The sequence below is a fragment of the Magnolia sinica genome, chromosome 5, assembly GCF_029962835.1.
Source record: "Magnolia sinica isolate HGM2019 chromosome 5, MsV1, whole genome shotgun sequence".
NCBI lineage: Eukaryota > Viridiplantae > Streptophyta > Magnoliopsida > Magnoliales > Magnoliaceae > Magnolia > Magnolia sinica.
In genome coordinates this window covers 105,772,985-105,793,537 of record NC_080577.1, presented here as the reverse complement: position 1 = coordinate 105,793,537, position 20,553 = coordinate 105,772,985, and the positions used below count along the sequence as shown (strand labels likewise).

General features: G+C 40.3%; 2 protein-coding genes across 5 annotated transcripts; one reads left to right on the top strand and one right to left on the bottom strand.

The window, feature by feature from the left end:
* The first annotated feature begins 5,213 nt into the window (after positions 1–5,213).
* LOC131246568 (chalcone synthase 2-like) lies at positions 5,214–7,375 on the top strand. The gene is made up of 2 exons (XM_058246833.1): positions 5,214–5,484; positions 6,288–7,375. The coding sequence occupies exons 1-2, from the start codon at positions 5,301–5,303 to the stop codon at positions 7,280–7,282; spliced, it is 1,179 nt and encodes a 392-aa protein (XP_058102816.1). The 5' UTR covers positions 5,214–5,300; the 3' UTR covers positions 7,283–7,375.
* Positions 7,376–11,107: 3,732 nt separating this feature from the next.
* LOC131246569 (kinesin-like protein KIN-12F) lies at positions 11,108–15,713 on the bottom strand. 4 transcript variants are annotated; one of them, XR_009171425.1, is made up of 8 exons: positions 15,627–15,712; positions 13,683–14,549; positions 13,113–13,219; positions 12,932–13,008; positions 12,649–12,723; positions 11,673–12,037; positions 11,476–11,577; positions 11,108–11,370 (listed from the first exon to the last, which is right to left on the bottom strand). XR_009171425.1 is itself a non-coding variant. In XM_058246834.1 (6 exons), the coding sequence occupies exons 4-6, from the start codon at positions 11,724–11,726 to the stop codon at positions 11,248–11,250; spliced, it is 279 nt and encodes a 92-aa protein (XP_058102817.1). In that variant the 5' UTR covers positions 11,727–12,037; positions 12,649–12,723; positions 12,932–13,008; positions 13,113–13,951; the 3' UTR covers positions 11,108–11,247. The 4 variants fall into 4 exon arrangements, 1 of the variants encoding a protein (XP_058102817.1); XR_009171424.1 differs by having other exon boundaries at positions 11,108–11,354; positions 11,461–11,577; positions 13,113–14,549; positions 15,627–15,713; XR_009171423.1 differs by having other exon boundaries at positions 12,932–14,549; positions 15,627–15,713.
* Between the last annotated feature and the right edge of the window lie 4,840 nt (positions 15,714–20,553).

Genomic DNA, 20,553 nt, shown 5'->3' with positions numbered 1-20,553 from the left:
GAATCAATCGATAATCAGAATCGGCAAACCGGTTATGTAAATCAGAATCAGCAGTCGGTCATGATAATTGGAATCAATCGATAATCAGAATCGACAAATCGGTCACGTCAATCGGAATCGTCTATCAGTCACGTCAAAAGAAATCGGCTATCGGTCACGATAATAGGAATCAATCGATAATCAGAATCGGCAAATCGGTTATGTAAATCAGAATTGGCAATCGGTTATGATAATTGGAATCAATCGATAATCAGAATCGGCAAATCGATCACGTCAATCGGAATCGGCTATCGATCACGATAATAGGAATCAATCGATAATCAGAATCGGCAAATCGGTTATGTAAATCAGAATCGGCAATCGGAATCTGCCTCGACCCCGATATCGAAATCGCTAATCGGCAATCGGAATCGGCCTCGACCCCGATGTCGAAATCGGTAATCGACAATCGAAATCGACCTCGACCCCGATATCGAAATCGGTAATTGGAATTGGCCTCGACCCCAATCTCGAAATCGGCAAATCAGTCATGATAATCGGGATCGGTAAGAATGGGCCTAACAAGGCTTAATGGAAGGTCACAATGTGGACATTCAACCATCATTACCCATCAATGTGGACATTCAACCAACATTGCTCTCAAGGAGTGGCCCACTAGGGCCAAACATACATCATGGCAAAATCACATATCTCAACGGGCCTTGAATATACAACAGGTGGGCCCTGCACTTGGGCCTCAAATACATCACATTGGCCGTCATTCCAAGGCCACATATACAACTCGATGGGCCGCACATATGGATCGAAAATACATCACTATGGGTCGCATCACATTGGTCAAGTGTACATTACAATGGGCCTCATAACTGGTCTACATATACACCACAATGGGCCGCATTTCATGGGCCTAACATACGGTACGTGGGCCGCATCCACGGGTCACACCAATGGGCCTCATATACATCAAGTGGGCTACATTAATGGGCTGCACTAATGGGCCTCGCCAAATGGATCACGAATACACCACAATGGGCCTCAAATACAAAACAAGTGGGCCCCGTACATGGGCCAAAAATACATCATGATGGGCCCCATAGATAGGCCGCACTAATTTGCCTCAAATGGGCTTGGACCACACTAAAAATCATTACACTAGTTGCAGGTGCAACATGCATATCGCTATATACTAGCAGTCCATGGGCACATGGCCCACTAATGATGATCAACACGGTCCAAATATTGCCAAGGTAAATCAGCACCAACCAAATATTTCCTATGTAAATCTGCACCGTCCAAACATTGGACAGCACCAACCAACATTGTCCAGCACCATCAAGACAGTGTGGATGAGACAAATACATCACAGTATGGCCACAACGCCACCTAAACTTTGTCCAGCACCGTCCAGCACTTTCTGGGCGGTGTGGGTAAAACAAATACCTCTTGGTGGGTATCCACGTCCTTCACCAGGGACGGTGTGGATACAAATTATATACATCGAGGAGGGTCCCACCCCCACACGTGCCATACATGTGGGGTGGGCCCCATGATTAAACAGATGCATGGTGTGTGTACATACATCATGGTAGTCCCCTGAAATCTGCGGGCATCCATCAACAGTTGGGACCCACCGTCCTAACTTGGACGGTGTGGATCAGGAATACATCCATCAAGGTGTGTTCCCATGTGGGGCCCTCCACACACACACACACACACACACACACACATATATATATATATATATATATATATATATATATATAAAGAAAAGAAAAGAAAAGAAAAAAAAAAAAAAGGGCAACGTCCAGCGAGAAAGAACGCCGGACGGTTTGGATTAAAACCACACACAAGGTGGCTACTCAAAGCTCCTACCCGTCGCTGCAAATTGGAAGGACAGTTTGGTGGAAATCATCCATCATGGGTCCACGTGCTGCACCCAGCACGTCACCAAGGTGGGACCCAAGTAGCTGGACGACGTGGGTGAAACAATACATCACGGTGGGGTCCGTTGCACCGCCCAAAACATGGCCAGCACCGTCCAAACATTGTGGACGGTATGGATTACACAGATACTACACGGTGGTGTCCCACCATCTAAATGATGGAAGTCTGGGATAAAACTGGTGCATCACACGTGGCTCTACATGCTGGACAGCATGTATGTACAACACACATCAAGGAAGGGCCGCACAGATAGGCGGTGTGGATCAAACCCAACATTTCGTGGGGTCCATAAAGCTGGTGACGTCACTGAAGCTAAATAGTTGGTTTACACCAACCAACCACGTCCAGATGAATGGACGGTTAGGATACGGCACATGTATCAGGCGGTACTACCGTCCATGGGTTGGACGGTTTAGATTTATATACATCAAGGTGGGCTCCTCCAGCCAGCGTCCTGATGGACGGACCATACATCATTTGGTGGGCCCCACCCAGCTTGCTGCGTCAATACAGCAGCTGGTGCTGCGTCAGTACATATTACAGCATACCTCGTGATGGGGCTCATAGAGCTTGCTGGTGTGCATCCAGCAGCCGCTGCTGCAGGGACCCACTGCCCATGCGGATGGCAGGATACATGATACATATCACAAGTTGTCCCCGCCCTCACATGTGTAGTAAGTGTGAGGTGGGTCCCCCACCTAGAAAACGGATGGGCGGAGGGAATAAAATATGTAAATTATGGTGGATTCACCCACCACCATCCAAACAGATGGACAGCGGGGATAAAACACATACATTGTGATGGCCCACGTGCTGAGCAGCGCATCATCTAGGTGGGCCCCACGTCCCATGCATGGATGGGGTGGATAACATATAAACATCAAGGTGCAACCCACGTGGATAGGTCCACCGTCAGATGGACAGTGTTGATAAAACCTATACATCAAGGTCGGCCTTACCCAGCACGTCCAGATGGACGGCTGGATGACATGAGTTAACTGATCAGGTGGGCCACATCATTTCAACAAAAAAAAAGGGAAAGAAAGAGAGAGATAGAGATAAAGAGAGAGAGAGAGAGAGAGAGAGAGAGAGAGAGAGATCGAAGTAACGAAAGGACTCCGCCACTATGGGCCCCTCATGATACTAGTCAAACATCAAGATGGATCCCACCATAAGTGGGCCCTTAAATCACAAATCAAGACATAAGATCACCCACCTTTGATTTCCCTTTCCTTCTTCTGTCAATGCATGTTAGAGCTCTAAAGGTACAATTTCAATGGTTGGGATCAATTTTGGAGGGTGGGATTGGGTGGTAGGGAGTGGGCCACACCTAATTCTCTCATGGAAGCCATGGACGTTGGAGTTGCTTTGGTGAATGAGAGAGAAAATGAGAAGAGAGAGGTGATGTAGAGAGAGAGGGGAATGGGGTGTGATGGGTGAGAGATGGGTGATGGGTGATGGATGTGTACTTGGTTGTAACGGAGAATTGACTTTAGGTAAGAGAGGGATGGGTATTGGTACTTAACATGATATGATATGGTACTTGATTGATTGATGGATTGAGGTGACATGTTGTAGGGATTCTCTCGGGTTTTGCAACGCGCAGCGTTTTCCTCGCACCGAACGCTGGCCCACATCTCCTGACCAGGATATCGCCTTGGCGCACGAGTCGCGGCATCGAAACCACGGCGACGGCGCGATGGCTAAGGTATCAGTCTCGGGTTGAGTCGACTCAGGTTGACGGCATGTGAATTAGGGTCGCGCGCAAATACCGGTTAAGGGTCGAATGTTGTCGGAATTCGACGGGAAAGACTGCGGAAGTCTATGGAACGATATGGTCTAGGATACGGGACTTACAGATAGGATTAAGATGCTCGAAAGGAGGGGTTCCTTTCGTTTCTTTCACGTTCCTAGGGAGGCGAATGGGCCGGCGAATGGGCTGGCCAAAGCAGGCGGGAAGTCGCAATGGAACCATTTTTTCTGAGACATCTCCTTCCTCCCTCATCCAGTAAAGGGCCAGATTCTTCTCGACAAAGTAGGTTTAGGCTCAATTAGGGAGATGCGTTGAATTCCTCTATACAGAATATGATAGGCAGGGTCTCTCCTTTTTGTATATGGCCCCGCCCGAAAGGCCGTTTTGTATCCTTTATTCCATGAAATGAATTCCTCATTTTGAAAAAAAAAAAAAAAAGTAGCTAGTAATTACAATTGTAATTTGAGTTTATGCCCGCACGTTGGATTTAGTTCTTCACTCAAAAAGGTGTTTTGCACCTGTTCTTCACAACCGAATGTAAGAATCCATTTCTCATTTTACTCTATTTGCACTGAAAAGTCCCTTCATATGAAAGTCAAATGTGCAACCTATTATCAAAGGATGAACCCTATTCTCAAAATATCACCTGATATTATTTACATATTGAGCGAGTGACTGAATTGGTGATCAATCTCATCATACGTAAGTCATATACATTGTATCTTAGTGCTTGAGGTTATACTTGTTCAGGTTGAGTTGAGCCACAAATCTAACAATGATACGCAGGCATTCCAACAGCCCAAGAAAACTAAACAGCAACACATGTGGCCCAAAATTCTATGGGGCCTACCATTTATGTCTGTATGAAATCCACTATACTTAAGTTTCAGCAGCTACTGTTAGGATTACAGGCCAGCTACTGTTAGGATTACAGGCCAAAAATGAAGAGACTCTAGTGTGCCACACCACACGAAACAGTGGGGACTTAACTCTTACCAACGAATCCCTCTTGGGGCCTACATAAGTTTTGGATCATTCTGATATTTATATGTTTTCCCTACATCCTCGTGAGAACCCTAGTAAACAGGTTGGATGACATATAAACGTCACAGTGAGCCCTGGGAAGGTTTCGATGGTTGACATTTCCATCCCTACTGTTTCTTGTGGTATGGCCCACTTGAGTCTTGGATATATGTCATTTTTCGTCTACCATCTAATATGATCATTAGGAACCGATGGACGGATTGGATTTAGCACGTACATTGGGGTTGCCCCCACAGTGCTCTGAGATACACGCTCGTCCTGTTCGCGCCAAACTAATATAATACCTAACAACTTGAAAAACACCGCGGAGTAAATTCGGAAAAGAACAGCACGTGAAAAACGTGGCACGACCTCAGCCGCCCGATCCCTAGCTCACCATCAAACCCACGTGGTTCCCATCTACCCGCCCATGAAACCTACCCCCTTGTATATAACCTAACGCAAATGCTCCCTCGTTTCACCAAATCATCAGTACTCCAAGCTTCTTGGACCCTTCCGTTTAGAGAATTCTTGTATTTTGGTGCAGAGCAGTGCACAACAAAGCGTACAATCGAGAGTCATGTCGACGGTGTCGATCGTTCAGATCAGGAAGGCCCAGCGAGCGGAGGGCCCCGCCACGGTGCTGGCCATCGGCACTGCCACACCGTCCAATGAGGTGATCCAGGCCGACTATCCGGACTACTACTTCAGGATCACGAAGAGCGAACACATGACCGAGCTCAAGGAGAAATTCAAGCGAATGTGTGAGTTTCTTGTTTGCTCATTTTTTCTCCATTAAATAATATGTGGTGATCCCAATCATCAATCCAGACCGTTCATTCATTCAAACTATCTGGATTTATATCACGGAGAAAAAATCACGCCAATCAGATGAGTCTAGCCTTTTAATTGTGGCACATTAATGTACAGCTATCCATTTTTTATGAATCATCCAACATTTGGATGGTTAGCATCATCAAACCAAAGTGATTCTTTGGAATCATAAGCAATTTACGGTGGGACCTGTTGAATAGCCTTTTTGAAATGATGTTGGAATTGTTTCGTTCCTCCACGTGATCTTGATTGTCCTTTTTTATATTGATTGGATGGTGCCGATCATTAGATCTACGCAGTTTTTTTTTTTTTTTTGGTCCAAAATGGCAAAAATGAATGATGCACTACAGCTTGTGCACTTAAAAGATTCATAACTATGAGTATAAATGTGTAATTTATTATTTTCTACGGCGTGGCCCACCTGGTAGTAGGAAATCTGCCTATTTTTGGGATAATGTCCTAACATGAGCTGAAAAGACAGATTAATGGTGGATTTCTCACAAACATCATGTAATCCGCATCCCCATCTTATTTTAGCGATTAGATCGGTGGACCCAATCATAGGGCGTACACAAGAGTCTTGTGGTGTGGACCATTGCTGATTTTCCCAGTACCACAGTCCTTAAATGGCACACTACATGATATTTTCTGTTAGCTTTTATTTATTTTTTAAAGGCACTAGATACTATTGAAACAAACAATCATATCAAGTGCTACGTCCTTGGCCATGCAGGCGATAAATCAATGATCCGAAAACGTTACATGCACCTGACTGAGGAACTACTCAAGGAGAACCCCAACATGTGTGAGTACATGGCCCCCTCCCTCGACGCCCGTCAGGACATGGTCGTCGTCGAAGTTCCAAAGCTCGGTAAGGAAGCTGCGACAAAGGCCATAAAGGAGTGGGGCCACCCCAAATCTAAGATCACCCACCTAATCTTCTGCACCACGAGTGGCGTCGACATGCCTGGTGCTGACTACCAGCTCACCAAGCTACTCGGTCTCCGTCCATCTGTCAAACGCTACATGATGTATCAACAAGGTTGCTTTGCTGGTGGCACGGTTCTCCGTCTTGCAAAGGACCTCGCCGAGAACAATGCCGGTGCACGTGTTCTTGTTGTGTGCTCTGAGATCACAGCCGTCACTTTCCGCGGCCCATCTGACACACATCTTGATAGTCTTGTAGGTCAGGCACTGTTTGGAGATGGTGCAGCTGCAGTGATCGTTGGGGCTGATCCTAACCCCTCCGAGAAACCGCTCTTCCAACTTGTGTCGGTCGCACAAACCATACTACCTGATTCGGATGGTGCGATTGATGGGCATTTACGTGAGGTGGGCCTCACATTCCATCTGCTCAAGGATGTCCCCGGGCTCATATCAAAGAACATTGAGAAGAGCCTAGTGGAGGCGTTTGAGCCACTTGGAATCAACGACTGGAATTCAATCTTTTGGATCGCGCACCCAGGTGGGCCAGCGATCCTTGATCAAGTGGAGACGAAGCTGAATCTAAAGGCGGAGAAGATGCGGGCCACGAGGCACGTGTTAAGCGAGTATGGGAATATGTCGAGTGCATGTGTTCTATTTATTTTGGATGAGATGAGAAAGAAATCTGTAGAGGAAGGGAAGACGACGACTGGAGAAGGACTGGATTGGGGTGTGCTGTTCGGGTTTGGGCCTGGTCTGACCGTTGAGACTGTGGTCTTGCATAGCCTTCCTTTAACTACCTAAAACTATGTAGTTTTTGCACGAGAGGTGCCTACGATATAGTGTATTGCTTGCAGGATGTAATGAATCAAATGCTTAATATATGGCTTTTTATAAGTGCGAAGTAGTTCTAAAACTGAAGTGTTTCTATCTGATGAGAAATCACCAAGTACCATTAGGCTCAACCCAAAAGATAAATCAGCATTTTCTTTCTTTCTTTTTTTTTTAACACACACTCACACACCACAGTAGCTTACGGCCAAAATGGGTACTTGAACTTGTGACCTTGTATTGAAACTATTTTGAATTTACCATGAAGGCATGAGTAAGGACCTAAGTGTGTGTGCACAGTCGGCGATGTGTTCACCACACTGAATTTTGTGAACCCCACCAGGAAAAAGGTTATGAATAATTATTTATATTTTATTTAGGATGTTAAACTTATATATATTTATGTGTGGATGAATATGATGTGGATAAGATTATTTCTGTTTGGATGAATGTAGTTTGTGTTTGCATGGATTTACGTAGTTTGGGTTTAGATGAATGTGAATGTAAATATGATGAAATATATTATATAATACATGTATATCAGGAAGAATATATTGTAACAGATGTATAACAGGAAGAATATATTGTAACAGGTGTATATCAGGAATTTTGTGTAGGAATAGGGGGAAAAATACCTACGAAATATTTCGTAAGTAAAAGTGTTTTTTACCTACAAAATTAAAGACTCATTCAAGTTTGGGTAAAAAAAATTTTACTGATTTTGTACCGACGAAACGTTTCGTCGGTAAAAGTGGTTTTGGGTATTTTTACCGACGAAACAATTCGTCGGTGAAACTCACCACCAAAATTTTTTTCCTTAAAATATATGATTTTTACCAACAAAAATTTTCATCGATAAAAGTGGTTTTGGGCATTTTTACTGACGAAAATTTCATTGGTAAAACTCACCGCCAAAATTTTCTCACTTGAAAATATGACTTTTAGTGATGAATATTTTCGTCAGTAAAAGTGGTTTTGATAATTTTTACCGACAAAAATTGTCATTGGTAAAACTCATGGAAAATTTTCTAGTTTAAAACTACAACACTTTTACCGATGAACATTTTCAATGGTAAAAATATTATTCCCGACAGTTTTGGTTCGTCGGTAAAAGTCAGGGCGAAAATTTTTTGACTGAAATAGTACAATACTTTTACCAATGGAAATGTTTGTCGGGAAAAGTAGTTCTCTGCTTTTTACCGATGAAAATATTCATCGGTAAAACTCTTACTGGAAAAGTTTCTAAGTTAAAAATACAGCACTTTAACCAACGAAAATTTTCGTCGGTAAAACTATTATTCCCGACGGTTTTGATACGTCGGTAAAAGTCGGCGAAAATTTTCTTAACTCGAGTACACAACACTTCTACCGACGAAATATTTCACCAGGAAAAGTAGTTCTCTACTTTTTACCCATGAAAATATTCGGCAGTAAAACTCTTAGTGGAAAGTATCTAAGTTAAAAATACAACACTTTTACCAACGAACATTTTCATCGGTAAAACTATTATTCCTGACGGTTTTGGTTCGTCGGTAAAAGTCATGGTGAAAATTTTCTAACTTGAATACACAACACTTTTAGCGATGAATATTTTCATCGATAAAAGTGGTTCTCTGCTTTTTACCGATGAAAAGATTCGTTGGTAAAACTCTTAGTGGGAAAATTTTTAAAATAGCGGGAAAATTACTTTTACTGACGAAAATTTTTGTTAGTAAAAAAATTATTCCCGATAAAAAAAAATTCGTCGGTAAAACCCTACTTTTACCGATGAAATTTTTTTCGTAGGTAAAAATTCCGTCCCTAAAAACGCTGTTTCTTGTAGTGTCCACCTAGAATTTCATTCACTTTGCAGTGAATTTCATTCACTTCGCGATGAAGTTCACTCACTTTGTGATGAATTTCATTCACTTTGCAATGAAGTTTATTCACTTTACAGTGAATTTCAGTCACTTCGTAGGAATGTTGATGGATCTTAATGAGTTACATGATTGACTAGGAGGAATGTTGATATTTCGTAGCCAGAATCCTTCCCCTTACCTTTGTGTAATCTATCCCACCCTGATAAGGCCGATGAAGGCCAATGATGGAAAGCACCACCCTATAGCGGAACTCATCGCCAATTTCAACCCCGGGCACACTTCTGAAGATTGGTTTGCCAATGATCACACACTTATTCGCTTCCTTGAGAAGCTTACTAGCAGCTAGGTTGATTCGCCTAATGGCCTTCCCTTGTCCACTCTTTCCTTCCCTTGTCACTGTGAATCGAATGAAATTCACTACGAAGTGAGTGAAATTCACCGCGAAGTGAACGAAATTCACCGTGAAGTGAGTGAAATTGACTACAAAGTGAATGAAATTGATGCGAAGTGAATGAAATTGACCGCGAAAAGAGTGAAGTTCACCGCGAAATGAATGAAGGGAATGAAATTAACCGAGAACTGATTGAAATTAACCATGAAGTGAATGAAATTAACCGCGAAGTGAATGAAATTCACTACAACTGATTGAAATTGACCGCAAAGTAAATGAAATTAACTATGAAGTGAATGAAATTCACCGCAAACTGATTGAAATTGACCGTGAAGTAAATGAAATTGACCGTGAAGTGAATGAAATTGAACGCGAAGTGAATGAAGTAAATAAAATTCACCGCGAAGTGATTGAAATTGACTGCGAAGTGAATGAAATTGACTATGGAGTTAATGAAATTCACTGCGAACTGATTGAAAGATCGCGAAGTGAATGAAATTGACCGCGAACTGATTAAAATTGACCACGAAGTTAATGAAATTCACCACAAACTGATTGAAATTGACCGCGAAGTGAATGAAATGAATGAAATTGACCACGAAGTGAATGAAATAGATTTTTGACCATCGACTTAATGGAATCTTGGAAAATAACTAGGTTGGTTGGCTAAAGTAACTTCTCATACCCCAAAATCATATATGGTATGTCAAGTAACTCATTTTGGTTTAGGAGATATGCTTCTTAAATGAATAAAAAAAAGAAATGAATAAAAAGTGAGAAAATAAAAATTTATATGCTTATATATACATATTTATAGAATTATGTATTAGAGAAAAATGTATGTATATATATATATATATATATATATATATATATATATATATATATATATATATATATATATATATATATTGCACAGACTGTTGAGACTATTGTGGCACTACTGCTAGTACGGCAATATTATCGCAGCATACCACAGTATTTTTATTTTTTTATTTTTGCTGGTGCAATCCCCACTGCTTTTGTGGCTCCACTACAAGAAAAGAGGGCTTTAGCCTCAGTTCAAAACTGTGGCTAAAAATGTTAAAAACTGAGGCTAAAGCCTTTAGCCTCAGTTTTGCCTCAGTTATCCAAACCGAGGTTGAAACCCCTGTGGCTAAAGGCTTTAGCCTCAGTTTTAGTAACCGAGGCTAAAATGACTTTTATAGCCTCGGTTCTTCAAGTGAGGCTAAAAGAATATTTTTAGCTTCAATTTTCTCGAAATGAGGCTAAATCAAAATTTTAGCCTCCATTATTTCCAACTGAGACTAAATCCAAATTTAGCCTCAGTTACCTCCAACCGAAGCTAAAACTATTTTTAACCTCAGTTCTCAACAACCGAGGCTAAAGCCTTTAGCCACAGGAGTTGTAGTCTCAGTTTATGTAATTGAGGCAAAACTGAGACTAAAGATGGATTTAGCCTCTTTTGGCATCAACCGAGGCTAAATTTGATTTTTTACCACATTTCTCTATCAACCACCGCTGACAATATCATAATCAACAAATGACTGAACCTGTGCATATTTCACCCATTTAACATTCATCAAGACAACAATCAACACAATATCAACAAAACAATTATATCCATGCACAATATCAAGTTTCCAAAACTAATCATATGAACTGTTTAAAGTTCATATTTAAAGTTTTCAAAAGTAATTATATCCATGCACAATATCAACAATCAGCACATGAACTGTTTCAGTAAGGTCCCCTTCTAGCTCCTCTCTCTGCAACCATGGCCTTTCAGCCTCTCCTTTGACAATCTCCACCTAAAAGAAATGGAAAGTAAAAGCTACTTGAGAAAACTATTAAGCGAATTAAAGGTAATACAGGAAACGTTCTAAATATATCCCAGTAACCATTGATGAGCTGACCTTGTTTTCCAATACATTTACAGTATATTCTAGCTCTTCCACAGACTTCTCTAATAGCTTCACCTCCTCCTCTTCAGCATAGTTCTTCCTTGCCTCAACTATCTGAGATCGAAAGGGAAAACATTGAGAACCAAACATGACACAAGTAGGGGAAAAAATCAGAAATAAGGTAATGATAAAAAAGAATCAGCAAGCACCTGTCGAGATTCTGTAGCAATTGCTTCATTTTCTTCAGCAACAGCTTGTGCCATTTCTAGCTGCTCTTTCAAAACAAGTACCTCAGAATCAAGGCAATCCCTTTCCTTAGTAACTTATTCAGATCACTCTTCAAACCTTCAAGGTTATGATTCATTTGCCCAAGTGAATCACTCATTTCAATAAGTTCTTCTTCCAGCCTTTCAATTAGCTAACCTTTCTCCATCAACTCCTCAATGAAATTTTTCATCAACAAGAGATCTTCCATGTGAGCTTTCAACTCAAGATTTTCATCTGAAGCCAGTTTTAGTGACTTCTGCTCTTCCATAAGCTCGATATTAGCTACTACCCACATCATCGCCCCTCTCTAATCTCCTCTCCCAATGGAGAAGGAAAACGGAGAACGAACCAAAATCAAGGGAAATGCTATCAGCAGTTGCAATTGGAAGGAAATGCCAAAAATCTTCAGTAAAAACCAATCTTAAGCCCCAACTAGGGTTGTGTGGAGAATAGTTCCAGCACAACAGAACCATTTTAGACACCAAAAGCACCCTTCCAAATCTTTCCATTCAAAATTTGTAGAGAATTGCAGCCATAGCTCCATTCCAATGCATTTACATTTACCAACCAGCTAATAACCACTATCTTAAATGTAATGCATTCCAAAGAAATGCAATCAAAGCCCAATGAGACTTGTTGAACAAGCTAACTAAAAATACCACATCCTCACAACCTAGTATCCATGACTTTGATTGAAAGAAGAACATTACTTAACTACCCCAAATTGAAATGGAAATACCTAAACAACCCCCCAAAGTCCAGAACAGGTGGAAAAGACCAAAACACCCAGAATTTCTTGAATTTTACTTCTCATTTGTTCCTTGAGCATTGCATCAATAACACTCAAGGAAATGAAGATTGTCTTCACTACATCAATCCCAAAAAAACAAATGGCAAGCGGAGGAAAAGGTACAATACCAAGCTCCAACTGCCTGCTTAGGAATTCTTCCCAGCTCTCCTATCATTATTGTTGTAAGTTTTGATTGAGATTACCTATAGCCAAAAGGATAGTAGCATCATCAATAATGGAAAAACAAATTTAAACCATGAATTGAAACTTCTAAATAGACCCGTTCTAGAAATATCACAAAACAGTAGCCACAAAATTTAATAAACGGATGCAGAAGAGTGATGATGGAAATCTCAGAGATTGCTTGGTATTATTAATCCGGAGATGGCAGCCATTTAATACTGAAATTACCTTGCATGGGCACAGGCACCTCTGAGTCTAGAATTTCCTTCCACCTCCATCCCTGAATTCGACCATCATCTCCACAGCTACATGAGATGGGTGAGGTCAGTTTTCAACAAGGTCAAGTTCAAAAGCAATTCTCAGTTACATCAAATTTTAGCTATTCATAAAAGAATGCTTTCAATGCAACCTGCACGATGCTGCTGTTCATAGCATTTCCCTTGATTTCTTTCTGCCTCAATGCACTCACATCATGGGATTGAGTTATTCCAGGGTACCAAGATCCTGAACTAGGTTCTGCATCCAATAAAAATAACAATCCGAAATGCAAAATGAACTAGTCATCCACAAACATATTCAAAATGAAGCTTAGAAATGGAATGCAATCCGAAATGCAAAAACAAAGAGCACAATAAAAGAAATAATCTTTCGCTTATTTAATAAGTTCAGGGCAACAAGAGCTGAAAATAGCTTCAGCACACAACTAGATGTAAACTTAACAAAGAAGCATTGCCAAGTAAGAATAAAAGCAGCGGATATTGAATTGAGGGAGGAAAAAAAACATAAACAAACACAAAAATACAATCGTAATGCCTTTAGGAATATGGGGTTATAGGAAATCCCACATCAGAGAGATCAACAAAAGTAATAGAATATGGTGGAAATCAAAGCTCAAAATGGAAATTCAATTTTGGAGAAAAGAATCAGCTCCTCAATTTTAAAATGACAAGAAAGCCATAAAAATTACTGGATTCATCACCTTCTTACAGAGCCAAATGAAAACGCCTCCAGACAGGATCCCAATCACAACCCAGTTGCCACTACCATAGGTCTGCCCTTCCTGTATGAGGTCAAAGCTCTGTTGGCTCCAACATCACCCCACCAGCCATTCCATTGCACACTCCCGCCCATTGCGGCTCTAGCTCCACAAAGAAGAATGGTATTGCACCCAACCTCATTGCCGCTGCCACTACAAGAGTAAACCATGCAACCGTGGACGCAAAAACTCTACCACTTCCACCTTTCCTCTCATCAAGACCATGGAGACCATCTTCAGTACCACTAAAAGCTGCCTCCGTGCTAGTACCACCTATAAAACTACTTTCGAAGTTCCTACGAGGAGCAGTCCTTATCCTTTGTATGACTTCTTTCTCAGGTTCCGCTACAGCAGAACCATAGAGCGCTATACAAATCACCAAAAATAGCATGACTAGCCTGACCCTTGAGGCCATCACTGTTCAGATTTCAAATATAATTCACTGAAACAAATCACATATCGATTCCCACTTCCTTTGGGATAAGTCAGATTTTCCAGTCAATAAAACAACCGGAAAACAAAATTTGTTCTTCTTCATCTACCCACCTCAGCCAGACACATTCACTTAAGCCTAGCCTTCATGAGCACATGAATAATAAAATCAGAGAATTAGAATTGCAGAAATTCATTCCCCGAAAAAGCACCAATCCCATCACCACGTTCAGACCTCTAACACCACCAACATGGAAGTCCACAATAGACTTGAATTTCGGATACTACACTTAAAAAGCCCACCTCAGATTAAGAAACACAGAAGCCACCAGCTCATAGATGAAGCTTATAAATATCCCCTGCTAAAGTCCAGCATTGCTCAAATATAAGAAAATGCAAAATCTATTCTTGGGGAAAATAAAAAATAGTTCAATGTCAACATGGCCCATGCTCCAGTCCAGTTTCAGATACTTTCATAACCCACATGAAATTTATGCAAAAAATGTGAAAAATCAAATATTGCAATAAAATGCTTAACCCACAAATTGCATATCATCCACACTTCTTTTTTTTTCACAAATTGAACAACCAATTAATTTCCAAAATCCAACAAAGAGCAAAATTTAAAACATTTTCTCAATTTGAAGTAAGAAATTCCAAATACAGTGCCTTACAGGATCAGAAGAGAAAAAGAGAATCCAATATCAAAAGAAAAAAGAAGAGTAAATATAACAAAATTACTTCTTAGTTTATATTCTGAAGTGCATGAATTCAAAGAAAAATTTCAAATTACCACAAATTGAAAAGTGACAAAACAGTAAACATAATCAATGTAATTAAGCCTACAAATTGCAAAAACCAGAACAGTTCATAGACTCCCCATTAAACTTTTGGAAAATTAAGCAACTAAAAAACATGACTTTCCAAGAGTATCAAGACAATTCAATCCCTAACAATAGAATTCCAGTTGCAAAAAACATTTTGTGCGATTCCAATATATACATACATGTATATGACTTTTTCAAGCAATGATTGGTCCAACAAAACCCTAGTTTTTTTTTCTTAGGTAATCCACATGCCAGAAGAGTTATTTTAATAGAATTTGGCAGTTTTTTTTTTTTATCAGAATGCCAACCATAAGAAGAAGTTACAGTCAGATGTCAATTAGAAAACAAGACTGAATTTTCCAAAAGATTCTCAGTCCTGAAAACCCTAATTCCACTTGAAACAGCATTCCCAAAAACCATCGAAAAAATTTATATGGAAAATCTTTCAAAAAGAAAAGGACTCATTTCTACAATTAATGATCACTCCACTAAAACCATAAATCAACATTTCAAAAAGCAGAACAAGGAATTCAACAAATATAAACTTAATTCATTCCGATCAAATATCAATTCAACATAGATTATAAGAAAGTAAATGAAGAAGGAACAATACCTGATTTTTTACTACCGATCACTCCCTCGGAACCCTAATTTCCACCAGAAAACGACACACCCAGAATCAGAACGAGAAATTGTACGAAAAAAACCCATTTTAAGGAGAATTCTAACAAGAAACGAATATTTGGCGAATAACACTTACCTTATGATGGGACCCACAAAAGACGTCTTTTGTGGGTCCCATCATAAGCTAAGTGTTATATCCAAACCATCCATCTATTTGGCGAGCTCGTATTAATGCGTATTAAGGCTTAAGATGAAAAATAAGACAATTCTAACTATCAAGTGGACCAGATGTAAAAGGCAATGGGGGATTGAACGTCTACCATTGAAACCCTTTTAGGGGTCACGGGAGTTTTGTCAATATGAAATTAATTTGTTTTTCCTCTTCATTCAGGTCTTTGTGACCTTATGAATAGATTGGATGGAAAATAAATGTTATGGTGGGCCTATGAAATTTTTAACGGTGAAAATCAATTTTCCTGCTGCTATTTGTGGTGGTCCAGTTGATCTTTGGATAAGATTTTTTATTTTTTTTGATAATGCTCTAAAATGATCTCGAAATATGGATGAACGTTGTGGATTGAAATAAATACATAAATGTAGGGCCCTTGGAACTTTGATCTCTTTTGAGCCGTTCGTAAACTCGGAGTTCGAGGAGCATCAGTCTTCGCACACCAGCCAATCCGCGGGTGGTTATTTTGATCCGGTGAAAAGTCGCCCGTACACCAGGGGCGTAGTTTGGTATGGTAAGTTTGGACGGGCGTGATAAGGTAAGGTGTACATAGGAAAAAACTCTTAAAATTACGTATAACATTCCCTATTATCAGGACGGTTAGTTGCATCTTGCATGTAGGACACGAATTACGGACCTCCAACGGAGAGCAGCGCGGATTAGCTAGCCTCCTGCTGAAGTGACGTCACCAAGTTCTGTGGGACCCACTATAATGTATGTGCTGTATCCACACCGTTCATCCATTTTGAGATATCATTTTAGGGCATGAGCTAAAGAATGAGGCAGATAAAAATCTGTAATGTACGCCACCACAGAAAACAGTGGGGAGAGTGATTCTCACCGCTGAAACTATCCCAATGCCCACCACGATGTTTATTTGAAATCTAACCCGTTAAAAAGTTAAAAAAGACATAAAAGATGAGAAAACACAAATATCAGCTTGATGTAGAACTTTTGTGCCCTTTAGAAGTTTTTACGGTGGACATCACTGTCCCAATGTTTTCTATGCTGGGGTCAACTGGAGCTTTAGATTTAACTTATTCTTTGCATCTTGCGTAAAATGATCTCTCCAAATGGATGGAGAGCGTGGATACAAAACATACATCATGGTGGGACCCGCGGAACTTGGTGACGTCACTTCAGTAGCCCGTCTCGCTACAGCTAATCCGCGTCCAACGGAAAGTTGTTGTAGGCGGGGTTACATGAGCCAGACTCAGGCTTAGGCAAGTGGGCCACATGACAGGAAACAGTGAAACAGTGAGAAAAGAAATCCACACCGTTGAAACCTTTACTACTGGGTTGAACTGTAGGCACAGATAACATCCTAATCCTCTGTCTGAGTTTTGAATGTATATCTTCTATTGAAAGCTTGCAAAACTGATGGACGGAGTTAATTTCTCGTGCGCATGCATCTTGGTAAGTCGCACACGCACTCACACCATGGGTACATGACATCGTTTTAAAACTCGTGTGAGTTTACCACTGAGGCACAAGTAAGGACGTATGTAAAATGTTAATAATGACTATCAATACACATTTGGAAGAGAAAAAAATGTGAATTTTTTTACTTCAGGTATTTGTGATGGCATACAATGAAGTCTTCATGCTTACCTACTGAGTTAAATATGTGAGTCCCACCGTGATATGTGTCTTATCCACACCATCCATCTATTTTATTAGCTCATTTTAGCAAATGAGCTCAAAATTGATGTAGATCCAAATTTCAAGTGGACCACACCACAGGAAAAAGTCTTAGAAGCATCAACTACTAAAAATTGAAATCTCCATAGAGCCATGGTGATGTTTATTTGTCATCCAATCAATTGATAAGGTCGTATAGACATGGATTAAGGTAAAACAAAAATATCTGCTTAATCCAAAACCTTTGTGGCCAACAAAACATTTTCAACGGTAAGCATTGGGCCCTACTGTTACCTATGCTGTGGTCCACTTGAGTGGGGGATCTACCTCATTTCTGAGACCATGCCCTAAAATATCTTCTCTTACATTCTTGTACCTTAATAGACGTGTTTTAAAGAACAGTGAAGGTGACACATGGATCACAAATAGCCCGTTGACACCATCAGCCACTTGCATTAAAAAATGACAGGTGTATGGTAGTAGAAGAGACTCCAACGAGGAGAGATAGAGGGCATCAATTAGTGATCCATTCATCTTTACTCTTTGAAAAAAAAAAAGATAAAAAAGTTCTGCGTGTTTGAATTTTAGATCTATTTCTGTTTTTAGATAACGTCATGCATCTCTTTGCAATTAATGGGAGGATGCTGGAAAACCTATCAAATTAAATATTTCAAATCTTTAGTTAGAAAAAGGAAACAACAGCCGTTTATATTCAAAGCAATAAGTGCCGTGCAATCAAAGGTTTAAGTAATTCAATTTAAAAGCCTTTATTTGTCATCCGTCCATCATAAAAAGTGAGATAGTGAGTAATTCAATTTAAAAGCCTTTATTTGTCATCCGTCCATCATAAAAAGTGAGATACTGAGTAATTCAATTTAAAAGCCTTTATTTGTCATCTGTCCATAATAAAAACTGAGACCCACTGTATAAACTGTTAGGATAATTAAAACATAGCTCAAATTCAAAGGCTGAAGTTAATGTAGTCACTGAACTATAGATGGGGCACGTATTAGGTGGTGAGGAGTTAGTAGTCAAGATGGTAGATGGGGGCGGAGCTTACCACATACTTCACTGGTAAAATGACATGACATGACAAAATTTAATTGGTGTTGTATTAAAATTTGACTGGTGAAGTTGTACACTATCTCAAAAATCAGCCTTTTTATGATCATTAGTCATGTAAACATTTAAGGAGGTGGATGCAGGAAGTTCCTGCGCAAGGATTCTTTGTCGAGCCCACTGTGATGTTTGTGAGAAAGCTACTCCATCCATCCGTTTTTTGAGTTCATTTTAGTACACGCGATAAAAAATAAGGTGTTTCTAAAACTTAAATAGACCACACGAGAGGAAATAATTGAGATTTAGTGACCACCATTGAAATATTTATACAGCTACAAAAGTTTTGTATCCCTTTAAGTTCTTAGTGCTTTCACTTCATTTCTTTGAACATAACCTCATAAACCGTTTGGATGGAATATAAACATCAAGGTGGAGCCTAGGAAGGTTTCAATGGTAGGCATTCCTTTCCCACCGTTTCATCTTGTATGACCCACTTGAGTTTTGAATACTCGTCATCTTTGTTCGAATGTCTTAAAATGAGCTTGAAAAATGGATGGACATGCATGTCGGATTTCTCACAAACATAACAGTGGGCCCACCCAGAATCCTTATGATGGAACTTCTTAAGAAAGGCTTTCGCAGGAAACCTGCATCCGTCATTTAACCATCTCTAACAATGTATGCCCCACCAATCCAAAAGCATAAGCATAGTATCATTACACTACTAAGGTGGGTGGTAAGTTACCACCCAACTCGTTTCCCCCATCCAACTGGTGCACAATTGCCAACATGTAATGTGTGTGGGGGCACAGCTTCAGTGGATCCTGAGGCGGGTGGATCCCTAACTGCAGGGCCCACCTTGATGTATATTCCTTACATCTACACTGTGCATCCGTTTTGACATCACACTTAGGGAATAATCCCAAAAATTGAAGCAGATCCAAACTTAGGTGGAGCACATCATGGCAAACAGTTGTGAAAAAATTGAAGCATATCCAAATCTTAGGTGGAGCACACCATGGCAAACAGTTGTGATTCAATTCTCACCATTAAAAACTTATTGGGGGCTACTGGAATGTTTATTTAGCATCCAACCTATTGATAAGGTCACAAAGACTCAAATATCAGCTTGATCCAAAACTTCAGTGGCTCACAACAAGTTTTTAATGGTCAATCACCACTATTTCCTATGGTTTGGTCCACCTAAGATTTGGATCTGCTTCAGTTTTCGGATCATGCACTAAAATGAGCTTTTAAAACGTATGAACAGTGTGGATACAGTGAAAAGAGCCCCACAGTAAGGGATCCACCCACCTCACGCCCATGCGTGTGACATTCAACCTGTCCATCGGGTTGCCCCACAACCATTGATGTGGTGGGTCACACCTGACAGGTGAACTCGTTCAGTAAGTTTCCAGCCATCCCTTAGTCACGTGAACTGCAGCCCATTTAAAAGTGAAATAGCTTGACTTTCGGGCCAAGGAATCGTGACAAAAATAAAAAGAATCTCGATTCCTATAAAACCAGTATACGAAAGGACGGCCGATTTCAGGAAGTTCCTGCACTTGGAAACTTAGCTGGGCCCACCGTGATGTTTGTGAGAAATTCACCTGGTTTATTCGTTTTTTGAGCTCATTTTAGTATATTGGACAAAAATGAGCCGGATCCAAGCCTCAGGTGGGCAGAAAAGGTAAGGATTGAACGTCCACAGTTGAAATATTCGTGGGCCGCGGGAGTTTTGAATTTGGCTAACATTTGTATTTTCAATTAATCCGAGTAGGAATGAAGTTATAAATAGCATGGATGGCATGTAAACAACAATTGAAATATCTTAGCAACAAAATACTCGGTTTTATATTGGTTGATTGGGAACCATTGTTGGGTCCTGTTTAATTGTTACGTTGTCAGCAATCAAATTCAAAAGATCTGAAAATTTTCTCTAAGCGGGATTTGTTTTTTTACAGAGAATCCCATTGTGGTTAATACACTTGCACGGCTCATC

Coding starts and splice junctions, on each gene's coding strand:
- LOC131246568 (XM_058246833.1), top strand. CDS start 5,301: ATGTCGACGGTGTCGATCGTTCAGATCAGGAAGGCCCAGCGAGCGGAG. Junction 5,485..6,287: donor GGAGAAATTCAAGCGAATGT/GTGAGTTTCTTG, acceptor TTGGCCATGCAG/GCGATAAATCAATGATCCGA.
- LOC131246569 (XM_058246834.1), bottom strand. CDS start 11,726: ATGGCACAAGCTGTTGCTGAAGAAAATGAAGCAATTGCTACAGAATCT. Junction 11,578..11,672: donor TTGCTACAGAATCTCGACAG/GTGCTTGCTGAT, acceptor TTTCGATCTCAG/ATAGTTGAGGCAAGGAAGAA. Junction 11,371..11,475: donor TAAATGTATTGGAAAACAAG/GTCAGCTCATCA, acceptor CATTTCTTTTAG/GTGGAGATTGTCAAAGGAGA.